Raw genomic sequence first — 14,697 nt, 5'->3', positions numbered from 1 at the left:
GAGCTTAATAACCTAATTGTATGAAAAAAATAGAGTATGTGTGTCCAAAAAATACTTAGCTAAAAGGAACAGGAAATGCATTTATAAAGATTATTTCATCAAAGGACAAACAAGATCTTGAAATCTATTGTCCATAAAACATGAAAGTAATTAAAATCATTAAGACTCTAAGGGATACAGAAAATATATAAACACAAATAAACAGGTCAAACAAGAGGAAATAAAAACAGTAAACAAATATGTAGGGGAAATGTCAAAAATCCTTACCAAAGACACGTAAAATTAGCATTGTGATAGTATAATCTGATCACAGGTAAACTGTTACAGCTCTGAAGCGAGCATTTGGAAACTATTAAACTAGTAGAAATATTTAGAAGTGAAATCCAATTTTGACAAGATAGATGAAAATTTGATATGTCAATGATAGGTGCTGTTGATGTTAATAATATGTTTTTTCTGGAAGATTCATCTGTTGATATACTCAGCAATTCACCAACTCCACTAGATTCTACAAACAAAGTAGCAAATGAAATAATACACAGTTTAGTGCAAACCTGATTAGTTATAAGGATATGCATGTCTCTTCCTTTTCATAATGCTAGTTTAGTTTCCCCTTTTGTATGATTCCCATTGCACCCTATTCATAAAGTTGATGTTCATTTGCAGAGGCCCATGTTCACTCAGTGCTTACTGTGTGCTCACTTCTAAGTGCTTGGAATATATGACCTCATTCAAGCCAAGAACCCAGCCAAGCTGGTACAGTTTTTATTGCCACTTCATAGGTGAAGACGTGGGGGACAGAGAAGTATTAAATAAATTGCCCAAGATCATACCCCTAATGATGATGAAGCTGGGATTTGTACCCCCTGGAGGTCTGGTTCCAGTCCCTTCCTCTTAATGCCTATGCTCTTTTGTCCTTGTCATGCTGAAGCAAATACAGTGGTATAATGGGCTCATCAATGTGTTTCTTGTTCACTGTATCACCTAGCGCATTACCTTGTGTATACTAAACAGTCAATAAATACTAATTTAATGCATGAGACAATAAATACTAAGATATCCTTGATGATGTTCCTTGCAGCTTTATCTGTGATAGTTAAAAAGAAATGCAGTCTAAACCAACAGAGGAATGGCTATGTTATTTATCATCTGTCAACTTAATAGAATATTACGTAGCTCCTAAAAATGTTAAAGCTGTATGGCAATATATAGCAGGGAACAATATGGCTGTGTAGTAACAAAAGATTGCAAATGTGAACTATAGTCATGATACCTGTCACCTGGATGTCCCTGTGGGTTTCGCCTGCTCATGGGTATGGATAATATAGTGATTGTGAAAAACCCAGAGTATGCTAGCCCAAATCCCTCACCTCCTGACACAGAAACTTTATCCCCTCTGCCCCCATTCTCCCTGCGAGTATATCTGAAAATCCTTGAGGGTGCCCCGCTTGTCACCTAGTGCAGGTGGCTGCATTCACCACATAGCATCCCTTCAGGTTTTCCTGTCGGGACCCTTCGAGGTCCACTCCAGATGGAACCCCAGGAGAGAACCCTACCCTTCCCCTTCTCCAGAACCCCCAGCTCTCTGCCCTGCCTGACTCCTCTTCACATGCCATGAAAGAGCCAGACAGGTGATAGTAGCCTGCAGAACTGGGAGAGCAGCTCTTTCTCCGACCCTGTCCTGCTGATTGGCTCCTGGGCCCTAAAGCAATTCTGCTTATGCCCAGATTCTCACAAGGACCATAGATGACAGAAGCTAAGTGCCAGGAGGGCAGGGAATTTGTGTTGTTGACTTACGTTTGCCAAGCGCTTGGAATAGGACATGGCCACTGGTAGATCTACATTAAATCCTCATTGAATGAGCAGACATTAGTTTTTGACCTTCTAGCCTTCACTTCTGAGCTCATTGGGGACAAGTGATCGAGCAGCACTTGGGCAGTCGAACTTTCTCAGTGATGGAAATTGTCTAATGCTGTGCAGCGAGTCCTGTTCATTTCCCTTTTTGTTTCAGTGTTCTTGAATCTGCCCGTAGTCTTCCTCTGATGTCTGTTCTCTGATGTCCCCGAAAACCCATGTATCTATTAAAAGAACAAGGATCCCTGGTGTGATTCAACCTATGTATTTAGATCCCTGGAAAAGTTCATGAGTCTGCCTCATCTGCAACAAGATAAACCCTCCCATCTGTGTTAAGGCTTTATTAGCAAACCCTATTATGATCAATTATGAGAAACAAGCCTCTGGAAGAAGAATTTATTTATTTATAAAACATTTTTTTTAACGTTTATTTATTTTTGAGAGAGGGAGACACAGCACAAGTGGGGGAAGGGCAGAAAGAGAGGGAGAAACAGAATCTGAAGCAGGCTCCAGGCTCTGAGCTGTCAGCAGAGAATGCAACACAGGGCTTGAACCCACAAACCATGAGATCATACCCTGAGCAGAAGTCGGTCACTTAACCGACTGAGCCACCTAGGCACCCCTGGAAGAAGAATTTAAAGGGGCTTGAGATAAGACTGTGTTGTGTGGTGAGATTTGAGGGACATCTCTTGGGTCTTCCCTCCTAAGGGCTGTGTGGCAAGAGCACAGGACCAGGATTTAGGACACCTGCGTTCTTGTGCTGTTTCTGTGACTACCCAGCCATGATGCCCTAAGGACACTCAGCAGTCTCTGTAGCTCACTATCTGTAGGATAAAGTGGTTGGATTAGGTTATTTGGGAGATAATTTCTAGCACCTCTGTGGAAACCTCAGCGCTCCCTGGAACCAAGATGGAAACTACAGGGGATGCTAAAGTTACCATGTATCAAGAAAAAAGAAAGAGAGTGTCTAAAGAGATGTATACATATTGTGTTCTTTTACATTTGGAATTTTTAGGGTATTGATGTGCATTTTCTTTTTTATGAGTTCTTATCTGTAAAATACCATGCAGTGAGATACAGGGGATGCAAAGATGAGAACACCATAGCCTCTTGCCTACCATTTTCAAAATCAAGTACAAGAAGGAAGAACAAAAAATGATTCTAATACAAGGCAGAGTGATAAGTGACACAAGTTGTTAGGTGCTCCCGTGAATTGGCAAATGGCTCTAGAATTCTTTCTTCTTATGCACCATGCTCCTTTCTTTGGAGGACCATTCCCTTTTTGGAGGCCATATTTGAACCAGACTTTCAAGGGCTGCAAGAATTTGGATTTGCTGTGATGTCAGAGGTTTTAATGCAACTCCGTGTCCTCAAGACAGATATGTATTGTCAAGGCTTTGACTTTGCAAATATTTTAAAACTCTAAATTCAGATTTAATTTAAGTCCTTTCCTGAGGTTCAGGAATAGGCAAATAACAAGCAGGTAGTACTGAACTTACTGAGAGTACGAATTTGGGCTCTTGAGACCCCACAGAGCTTGCAAATTAGCATAAAATAAATGAAAAAGGTTTTAACCTTTATTTGTAATGCTGTTGTATGTAGCTTAAGCGGTAGTACTTGCTACAAGGCTTAAGTGGTTTTGCTTGGTTCTTGGGAAAGCATTTTGCAATGATATCAAAGACAATGCCAGGCTGCACTTAATATACAACTTATTCTAACCAGTGAGAGGGCACTATTTATAACTATTTATGATGGCATTGGTTCTATGCAGATTTTTGCAGCGGTACTGTTGTAGAATATAGGGTCTCTGAGGATGAAGCCTGTTACCATGTTTATGAAACCTGTTTCACTGTCCATTAGGGGGGCAGGATTACCATTTCCCCAAAGGGGTATGCTTATATAATTCTCCCAAATGAAGTCTGCTTTTCTTAACTCCATGAGCATTTTATTAACTGCTTTGGCAATAAGAATGAAACTTACATTTGAATTGGTGTCTGATTATGCATTATAATTCAGTAAAATACACCACTTAACAGAATAACCTCAGTCACATCTACGCAAATTGCAAGGGTCTGGATACACGTTCTTCCCATTTTAAAATTTAAGTCCTGCCATTCACAGGAGATGAGATGAGGAGATCTGGATGGCACTGTGTCAACTAACTTGGTTAGACTTTTGAGAACCAGAATTTCAGGAGTGGAAAAAACCCCTGTAGATTGGATCATGGAGCTGTCCCTTTTTGCAGATGGGGACACCGTAACCCACAAAATGAAAAAATCTGCTTCAGTTTTCAAAGATTGTTTCTATAGGATGCCCACCCACCCCAAGGTGTCTAGGATTCTTGTGTTTACTTTGCAGTCTGCAAATGCTGCTGTGTTTCCCGCCCCCCTCTAAGGATTAAAGAGCCCTGGTGTTTGGGAATTTTTAGGAGATAGCTACACTGACAGCTTCTGTGTGTGAAGGGTATGAAATAGAATTTTGTGATATCCTCGGTAAGTGGAGCTCTTTAGGTTATGCAGAGTATTAGAGCAGATCACATTTGATAGCTCGCTGCTTTGGTGAGGTTGATGATAAAGGAACAGAAAGCCATAAACAAAGCTGAGATGATGAATGGCTTCATCCCAAATTGGAAGCTCTAGAGTGCATGTGTATGGCACGGCTTCGAATCTCCTGGATTATAAACAGAACAGGGTACTGAAGCATTTGCTAATGCACACAGCATTAAAAACTAATGACATTCTTGGAATTCTTGTTTGTTTAAAGGTTGATATTTTGCATTTGTTGAGATCTGCATTGCCTTTAACTGGAGCCCGGTAACATACGCCAGTATTTGATAAGTGGGGATGGGATGCATATGGTCTTCCTAATTACCGAAGCAGGTGAAACAAAGAGATTCCCTCTGGTGGCGAGAGTGTGGTGGGCACATTTTTAACAAGAGCTTTGTCCTTTTGCCTAAGGTTTCTTTGGACTCTGTTTTTCCCGTTTGCACGTATTACCAAGAGCACGGATCTCTTCTCTCACATGTTAAAAAAAATCCTCTTACTAACGGAATGATTCTATATTTAATGAGTTTTAAATTAAACCTTCTGGAATTTAACTTCAATCTAGCTAAATAGTTACTGAAAAATGTAAAGTGAGATCCAGGAACTCAATGTACATTTACAGTGCACATTTCATGTGTATACAATAGAAGATCCTACTTTTTGTTACTTAACCCTTCCTCTTTCTTTTTGCCTGGTTCAGACTCCTGTAATTGCTATCTGCCCTGGTCCTGAGCTGTAAGTTTTTATTTATACTTTTTCTGTTTCACTGTATCTACTTTTATTGGTTGCCCTATATCCTTGTGAGAAGAGACTGGAAGTTGACCTGTATTGGTCCTTCCACCCCAGATATTCTCACTTTGTCCTGGCCTTCCACACTTGTGCCACATCAGTCTCCTTTTGGGTTCTAGGCCTTTCTAAGCCCTCAGGATCTTGGCTCCTGTTATTTCTTCTTTTTGCAAACACTCTTCTGCCAGCTTGTTACATCACTGGATTCTTCTCCTCTTAGGCTTAAAGACCACCTCCTTGGACAGGTTGTTCTGGCCACTGGATCTCACATGTATTCTTGGTGGAGTCTGGGAGTCAGTAGAAGTTAGTGGACAGATAACCAAGAACTGGCTGTAGGCAATTTTAGAACACAACAGTTGTAAATCTCTACATTCCGTAAATAAGACCCACAGTTAGATTTTAGTAAATGCCCACTAATCTCTGTGCTTTCTCCCTTGGCTCCTGTGTTGGGCTAGGCCCCCTCAGTTCGCCATCTTTCTGGCGTCAGAAGGATGTGACCAGCATCTTCGCTTTCAACTCCAGGTTTTGTTTTGTTTGTTTTCGTTTTGTTTTCTAGTGCTGCCTACTGAATTCAAAGGCAAACATTCAAGTTGTTTATTTATATATATAAATAAAACAGTGGACTAGGTTCTTAAAGTGTAGTTTGTAGCATCTAATTATCATCTAATGTTTGTTACCCAAAAGCTTTAAGCAACTACACTGTTCACCCACTTTCTGGCAGTGTAGGCATGTTTGGGGGAAGAAATAAAGTGATGACTTTTACTTTCTAAAAATAGTGTGTGTGTGTGTGTGTGTGTGTGTGTGTGTGTGTGTGTGTTAAATACTCCAAGGGATAGCAACAAAAATGCTGAAACCCTTTAATGGAACATTATTCTTCTAATCAGAGACAAGTGGGAAACTTTAAGTAGTTCTTCAAATCAAAGTCATGTGTGTGTCTGTTCTGTGAAATGACAGATGTAGGTTTTTCTTCAGATAGAGGTTTGTTTTCCCTGTCCCGCCTTAGCCGCAATAACTTGAAACGGTCTGTCTGCTGGCACGAGAATCAAGGGGGTGGGTGGAGGCGCCTGGATGTTGCTGCAGGAAAGTCAAGTACATTCCTAGGGCACCTTTTGGGGACAAGCAGCTCAAGTATTTTTATAGTCAACTGAGATAACAGGAAAGAGAGAATATGGCTTTTTTAGTATGCGTCTTGAGAAAACTCATTTGGCGCATATTTGTATACAAATCGTTAATATCTATCCATTGAACTTCCAGCTTGTGGCGCAAAATGTGACTGTTGTGTCATCCCGATTTTTTGAGTACTGCAAGTTGTTTTCTAGACCAGAGGGAATGGTGGAACACACTCAAATACTTGACAAATTTAAAACCTCCAACTTCCTGTTCTTCCAACATGGAGCCTTTGGCTCATTTTGACCTGGTATAGTAGTACTGTGAGATACATTGAGTGGTTGTCATGAAATCACACATTCTGGAGTAACAGGCCGAGGACCCATATACCTCTTTCTTGTTCTTTGCAGTAGGTCCTAGGTGGCCATGTGATGCAGTATCGTGAATTATGGTGATGGCCGGCAAAATGTCAGGCCGCCACGGAGATGGGATTTCTTAGCATTCTGCGTTACGCCTCCTGGTTACACGTTCTAAAATATATGTGCCATAGCTAGACTTACAACCAGCCTTCTCAAGTCAGCCTTAAAGATAACTTACTCTTTTTCCTCTTCATGTGTTGAGATTTTTCTAGAACACTGGCAGCACAGACTGTATATCACTAGATGATTGTTTTGAGAGCGGCGTGAATTTGGAAACAGAAAGAAACCATTCATAGTTAAATCCTGAAGTTGTAGATTGATTTTTAAATTTGTTTTCTTTGACATAAAAGACTATTGAACTATAAAAAGAGTGCCTGCCACAAAGCACTGAATGTGTAGTTACTGAATTGAGGCAAAGAATTTGATATTGTAATTTAGATTTTAGAAAATGCTGGAACAGGCTAATAGATAGTTTACCTCTCAATCATAAATAGTTATAAATAGTGCCCTCTCACTGGTTAGAATAAGTCAGGCAGAAACTTTCCTTTATGAACAGAGAGAGACACACAAGATTACTAGACCTCTATTCTGGATTATTGCTGTATCCCCTTAGACTGGTGCATCCTTGAAATACTTATGTGAAACCTGCCTCAGGGTTTTAAAGGTAGATTTAAACAAAACTAATTAAATTCATATTAGATTTCAAAATCTGTTGATACGAGAAATGTCTCACGGAAGTGAATTGGTTAACGTTTCTTTGAAGAGAAAAGATGGTTACAGACAGAGATGAAGTTATTTTAGTATAGATCCTAGGGAATCTACCTTACATGCTACTATGGGACCAAATAAAGGATCTGCAGACTGAAACTGTGCAAAATGACCTTAATAATCAGTAGGAAAATGACCAGTTCCGTGACCTTTAAATTTTTTTTGTCAAAACATGAAAGCTTCCTCATTGTAAGTTATAAATGTATAGGGGAATGCAAAAAAAGAAGTGCAACTAATGTTAATGCCCTCTAATTTAAAATGTTAGAAACACTAAGAATTAGTGTTTTATTTCTTTGAGTAGAACTTATCAAGAGTAGTTTGAATAGTTTGCTTCCATCTCGTTGTGTAACTTAATGACGTGGAGTATCTTTTCTCTGCCACAGTGACTTGTCCTGGTCCTTCCTGAGTTTGGATCCACTCCCAACACGTTATCTTTGGTGCTTTCACAGCTGTGAACTGAGCGTTCCTTCCATGTCACTTCCTCTGGGACATCTTCATTTTTTTCCCTCATCACCACTTTCCAATTTCAGTTCCACTGTTAACACTTTTTATTTTTTCGTTACACTTTGATTTTGTGTTGGCCCCATACCCTCTTTTGATTATGCACTTGTGTAAAAATGTCCTATGAGTTTATTACCCTGAGATGAGGGGCAACGCACCTCCCTGTTTGGTGTCTGTGCACGAATTGAACAATATATGTGCCGGGACCAGTTGCCGACAGACTTGGAAGAAGCACAACTGATGAGAGCTCGTGCTCCACGAGTGTCATTCACGCAGGAAAAAGCTAGCAGTAGTTTGTGCTTTATGTAATTCAGCATTAATACACTGTGACAACTAAAGTTGGAACTGTGTCATTGGGGAGACTGGTGTTACGTAACTAAACTGTGGCCACTGAGATCCAAGAGTACTGGAACTATGCAAAGTGAAGAGTGCCTTATTCTGGTCAATTGTTTGTAGTACATTTAAATCTTGGCCTGGCTCTCCTTGCCCATTACATGTTGAGCACACCCACTGTAGCCAAGTGTTCTAGAAATTGAAATCAGAAGTGAACTGGGACTGATCAAGTGTTTGACTCAACATGGAGTCAGCTTTGACTTCTCTTCCCTAGCACCTCAGGCACTGGAGAAAGCATATGTCACATTCCATCCAGCATGGGCAGGCCCTGGACACAGTTTCTAGGCAGCTACGTTGGTCATTTTCCTGGCTCTTTCCTTCTTCCTCCGCCGTCTCCTCTCTTCTGCAGCCCGTTTGTCACTTCCTGTGTCCCATCTCCATGCTGTACTGATTTCTCCTTCTATCATTATATTTGTGTATGACTCTGTTCTCATTGCTGTGATCTTAATCTGGGTGTTTGTCAACTTGTATTTCAAGTAGCGTCCTAACTGAATTCCCCACCTTCACTCACTATTCCAACTACTCTCACATGCCATCACAAGAGGAGTCTTCCTGGAACAATCTTTAAGTCTTCCTGAATTCTCTCCTTAAAGCTTCCGAGCTCCCTTACTGATTGTAGAATAAAACCCACACTTCTTACCAGGAGGACTTTAAGAGCTTGCATTGTCTGACTTGACTCAACCCATTTTATCACTTGACCCCTTGCCTCAGGAACCCAAGGTTTTAACAAGACAGCCATACTCATTATCTCCCAAATATGCCTGCCTCCTTCTTTACACATATTATTTTCCCAAAAGGCACTTCTGTGTTTATGAATCTTGCCCAGTTTCAAAGACTTATCCCAAAGTCCCAAAGACTTATCCCTGTAAAGTCTATTATGACTTTCCCAGAAATGAGTTTTCTCTTCTCTGATATTCCACAGGATTTACATTTTATATTTTCCGATTGTCACTTATATGCTGATCTGTAATGATAGTTACCATGTATTAGCTCCTCAGTTTTTTTTTGTTCTTGAAGGGCAGGGACTGAATCTTCTGTGGCGCCTAGAATGGTATTTGCCAAAGTGGTAGGCATGAATTGTTTCATTGCTTCATCCAGTATTTTATTGATCTCCAGCTTTCTTCTTTTTTTTTTTTTTAATGTTTGTTTATTTATTTAGAGAGCAGGGGAGGGGCAGAGAGAGAGAGGGAGAGAGAGAATTGCAAGCAGGCTCTACACTCTCAGCACAGAGGTGGACGTGGTTTCAGTCTCACAAACCGTCAGATCATGACCTGAGCTGAAATCAAGAGTTGGATGCTTAATTGACTGAGCCTCCCAGGTGCCTCTCCAGTTTTCTTCCAAAAGCTGAACTACATGCTGGAAGTAAAACATACCAAGAGGAAACCCGTGATCGCAGAACTCTAGTTGAATGAGGCATACAGAAAGATAGTCAGACAACTAACTCATGCAGTAGTAAGCTCAGTGAGCTTACTTGTGATGAGTAGCCAATGAGAACCCATGGAGGTCCAGAGGAGGGGTACCAAACCCAGATGAAGGACAATTGGGAATGCTTCTAGAAGAGGTGAGGGTTAAACAGAGTCTAAAAGATAAGTAGGAGTTAGGTAGCTGAGGGGGACAGAAGGGAAAGAGGGTTCAAGCCAAGGACACAGGGTGGATAAAGCACAAGAGGTTCTCTGCAAACTGAAGAAATGAATGAAAGTCAGTGTAGTGGAGTAAAAGAGAATGAGGTGAGATTTATAAGTGATAAAGCTTCACAAGGAACAGAGGTCCTGTGATGAGAGAGAAATGGAGGTACTTGATGAATGTTGACAAGGGAGGAGTTCTAGGCCTGGACGTTTGGATGGGTGAAATGGGGGAGCAGCAGTCTGGTTTCTGTTAAGGACCACTTGGTGAATGGAAGTATTGGGGGAAGGTGAGGAGTTCGATTTTGGACCTTTCCAGTTTGAGTCACGTGTGGAATATCTACACGAAGATACATTGTAGTAGACGGTTTGGAACTCAGCAGAAAGCTTTGGTTAGGAAATACCAATTTGTATGACATCACCATCTAACACAGTAAAATCATAGAAACAGCGTGTGTAGAATTAGTAAGGACAAGAGGTTAAGAAAAAGCCTTAAAGCATACCAGTACTTAAAAGGCATAGAAATGGAGTCTGCAAAGAATATTTCTGCAATGGTCTGAGAGGAAGGAGCACAAATAGATGAGTGAGATGTGATGGAAACCAAGGGAAAAATGAAATCCATCTATTGGGTTTAGCAACATGGAGCCCGTGAGTGATCTTGGTAAGAGTAGTGTCATGTAGAAGAGAGGTAGGGAGAGGGAAGCACAGCCTGGTCCAAGCTAGATGGTAGTGTGTCAAGGCAGTTCTTTTGAAAGGTTGGTCTTAAAAGAGGAGAAGACTTAAAAGAGAGTAGAAGTGGAGGGAAATGGAGTTGAAGCACTTTTACTGTTCAAGTTGGTAGGAGTCTGATTATGTTAAGAGGCTGATAGGAAGAATTTTAGTTAATTAGGAGGTTGACTAAAAGCTGAATTTAGCCAGAATTTAAAACTCTTCTTAAAATTCTTTACCCCATGTGTCCTTTTATCTTTCTTTATTCTTAATCAGTTAAAGCCCATACTACTAATCACTCTGGTACTTCTCAGTTTCACTGTGGTCTATCCCAAGGAGATTGCATATTCCTATAAAGCAGGATTCAGGCTCTTCTCCTCCCTGATTCTGGGTAGCACTTAGTTCCATGTCTTACGAAGAGAATACCCGTATCAAGAGATGCTTTAAACACTCATTTGTTTCTTTGTTTATTCTTTGAGGAAATAATGTCTGCTATGTGCCAGGAAATATTCTAGGTGCTGAGGATATAAAAATCACTAAGCTAGACAGATCACTTTTTCCCAAGGACTTTATAGTCTATGGAGACAGTTAACAAACAAGTAATACACTACAAAATCAAGGTAATTATAGGATGCAGCAGATACTGAAAAGGACACTGTGATAGATAATAATCCTGAGTGGCTACTTTCAATTCTTTCCCTTGTCAGGGAGAACAACCACAAGCAATTGGAGAGTTAAATGACTTTAGGTGGGAAGAAAAAGATAGTAATAGTCCATTGTTTTCATAGTGTAGTGACTTCTTTGTTGACTGTTACTAAAGTAATCAGGAATATGATGATTATCATGGGCTGTGGGTTTTGGGGATTCTGTTGATTGGTTGTTACTTAGCATTTCAGAAACTACCCACGTCTCCCCATTTTCTCTTTTCCCTTGTAGTAATTTGCCATCTTCCATGTATGAATGGTGGCCAGTGCAGTTCAAGAGACAAATGCCAGTGCCCTCCAAATTTCACAGGGAAGCTTTGTCAGATCCCAGTCCATGGTGCCAGTGTGCCTAAACTTTACCAGCATTCTCAGCAGTCAGGCAAGGCATTGGGAACGCACGTCGTCCACTCTACACATACCTTGCCTCTGACCATGACTAGCCAACAAGGAGTCAAAGGTAAGGTTATTTATTTTCTTTTTGCCCATTCATCAGATGTCTGTTAACTGCCTAACTCATGTGGAAGCACGTATCTGCAGATGGTGGGACTGGTATTGAAACAGAAAGAAGTATGTGATCTGTGGCCTGGGAAATGGTGGCAGGGACAGAATATGGGCTCAGGTATGTGACTGCAGTACTTTCTAGGCCATAGAGATTTAGTTTCTAGGAAATAAAGTAAAAAGGAGCCCATCCTTTTATGCTGGCTCTTAGCACCCAGAGCTGTTACATTCATGTTTCTGGCAGGGCCTAGGAAATAGAAAGATGAGCAAGGCAGTGTTCAGACTCATATAGGACTAATGAGCTAGTGGATTGCCTAGTACCTGTTGGTGAGTATTGAGTTTATTTTGTAGTTGAAGAGCACTCGATTTTAGTTATAAACAATCAGTTAACCTCACTGGGCTTCAATTTATTCATCTGTAGAGGAAGGTAAAGTAGGTCACTTGGAGCTTAGAAATTCTATGACTAACTCATTCTTTCAAACCTGGCATCTCTTACACATGAACAATTTTTGAAAAGGGGTCAGAGAAGTGTTAAGGCCTTTAGTCTTTAAAACTTGAATGTTAGTTAGCATCAGAAGATGAAATTTTATTTGGAAGTTGCAGAAAGTAAATACAGATATAAAATATCACGTGTAAGTAGTTTCCATAGTTCAGGAGTCCCACAGGTATGGACATGCCATGACATTCAGGATAAGGGAATTATGCCTTGTGGAACTGTATTTCTTCTTTTGACATAGAAAGGTAAATCTTACAAGTTTGGCAATAGATACATTGAGAAATGCAAAAGTAAACTCTTGAGCCTTTACTACTGTCCTTTGATAAAGTGTACCCACCTGTGACCACAGGCAGCATGAAGTTTATTTATTTTGAGATGGAGCGAGAGAGCGTGCATGCGTGTGCGTGCACAAGCAGGGGAGGGGCAGAGAGGAGAGACAGAATCCCACTAGGCTCTGTGCCATCAGCGCAGAGCCCGATGTAGAGCTCAAACACATGAACATCAAGATCATGACCTGAGCTGAGATCAAGAGTTAGATGCCTAACCGACTGAGCCACGCAGCGCCCTGCCCCCCCCCCCAGAATATTCTTGTCTCATGAATGTGTTACTGTGAAAGGTTTTAATGTCTCTTTATACAACCAGTTTTACTCTTTAAAAGACACAAATCCAGGTTTAATTTGTGTTTTGAGTGTACCCTTTTATTCTCCAGAATTGATGGCTGTGCAGCAAAAATACATACACACTACGTGTACTATAAAGTTTATGTGGGTGTCTGTATTTGCTCTCATGCTGACTCACTTGTTAATTATTCACGACTAAAATTTTCTCCTAATCTCTTTTAGTGAAATTTCCTCCCAACATAGTCAATATCCATGTGAAACACCCTCCGGAGGCTTCAGTTCAGATACATCAGGTTTCAAGAATTGATGGCCCAACAGGCCAGAAGACAAAAGAAGCTCAAGCGGGCCAATCCCAAATCTCTTACCAAGGGCTTCCCGTCCAGAAGACCCAGACCGTACATTCCACGTACTCTCACCAGCAGGTCATTCCCCACGTCTACCCTGTAGCTGCTAAGACGCAGCTTGGCCGGTGCTTCCAGGAAACCATTGGGTCACAGGTAAGCAACATTGCCCCGCCCATTTGGGTAATGCATCGTAGATATGGCATTTTAATAGGAAAGCCAGACTTGGCAAAATGGTTTTCAATAGATGGGGTTGACAAACTGACCCCTGGGCCCATTTTTTGTAAATACAGGTTTATTGGAACATAGCCACATCCATTCATTTACATACTGTCTGTCCTTCCATGCTGTTGGCAACAATTACGTAGCGTTGGTGAGATCGTGGGGTCCCCAAATCCTGAAATAAGGCCTGTAAAGCTCTTGACAGAAAAAGTTTGCTGAACTCAGTCTATAATATTAAGTAGTGATCTTCCAGAAATGCTTCCAAAAGTCCATGATTGCCTGTTTATATATTTTTTCACTTAAGGTGATCTGTGAATAAAATAAGTCAGGCATGAGATATGGTATGTGAGATGTATTCTGCAAAGATGTTTGAAAACATTTATGCCTTTTTGCAACAGTTTGTAGGTTGTAGGTACAGAGGAATTTTGACCCTTTGTGCAGTGATAACTTGGCATCTTCTTTCTGCTAATAAAAATTCGTAACTACCATGGCAATGCAGAAATTGTTTGACGTGCATTTTAATATTGAATTTGCACGCCACTTTAGGGCTATATGTATATCATAAAGTGAGAGAAAGGCTGAGTTTTCTTTAAAACTCACTGTTGAATATACATAGCAAAGACAATATAAATATATTGGTTCCTCTACCCCAACCATGTTGTGCTACTTGCTTTGGGATCACATGATAATGTTGTGGCTTTTTCCTGTGGTTCTGCTCTTGTCATTTCATATGGTTTGGATCCCCCATGAGAAGAGTCGGTGAGATAAATGTATTATTATTCCTCTGTTGTTACCTGATTATTAGAAAATTAGTGTGTGTGTGAAGTATTTGTAGGTAATAGAGTCCATTGTTACTGCTTTAGAAACCTAGAAAATGCTTTTTAGGTACTAGACAAGTGTATGGTAGGGTTGTAATCTTTCTTCTGGGGCAGTAAAACAAAATTGGTTTATAGACCCAGCTAGAAAAGAGAACCCATGTGAATAGAGTTAAAGGTCTTGGCTAGAGCTATGGCCCCAGCAGTAGGTGCTAGGAGACCAGCTTCCTTATCTGTAAGGTAGAGATAAGAATATGGGGGTTTGTCAAGATGAGACATGTAATGTGTCTGCTTTGCAAA

At 40.6% G+C, this 14,697-nt stretch overlaps 1 protein-coding gene across 13 annotated transcripts in view; it reads left to right on the top strand.

The window, feature by feature from the left end:
- Positions 1–14,697, top strand: part of LTBP1 (latent transforming growth factor beta binding protein 1) — a 403,075-nt gene that overhangs the window by 197,541 nt on the left and 190,837 nt on the right. For all 13 annotated transcript variants that reach the window (XM_043553208.1, XM_043553205.1, XM_043553212.1 and 10 more), the window contains 2 exons: positions 11,638–11,862; positions 13,242–13,516. In XM_043553208.1, the coding sequence (XP_043409143.1) occupies positions 11,638–11,862; positions 13,242–13,516 (500 nt within the window). The remainder of the gene's footprint in view (positions 1–11,637; positions 11,863–13,241; positions 13,517–14,697) is intronic.

Source organism: Prionailurus bengalensis, chromosome A3 (genome assembly GCF_016509475.1).
Source record: "Prionailurus bengalensis isolate Pbe53 chromosome A3, Fcat_Pben_1.1_paternal_pri, whole genome shotgun sequence".
NCBI classification, from domain to species: domain Eukaryota; kingdom Metazoa; phylum Chordata; class Mammalia; order Carnivora; family Felidae; genus Prionailurus; species Prionailurus bengalensis.
The sequence above is the reverse complement of the archived record's forward strand: the minus strand, read 5'-3'. Positions and strand labels throughout refer to the sequence as shown.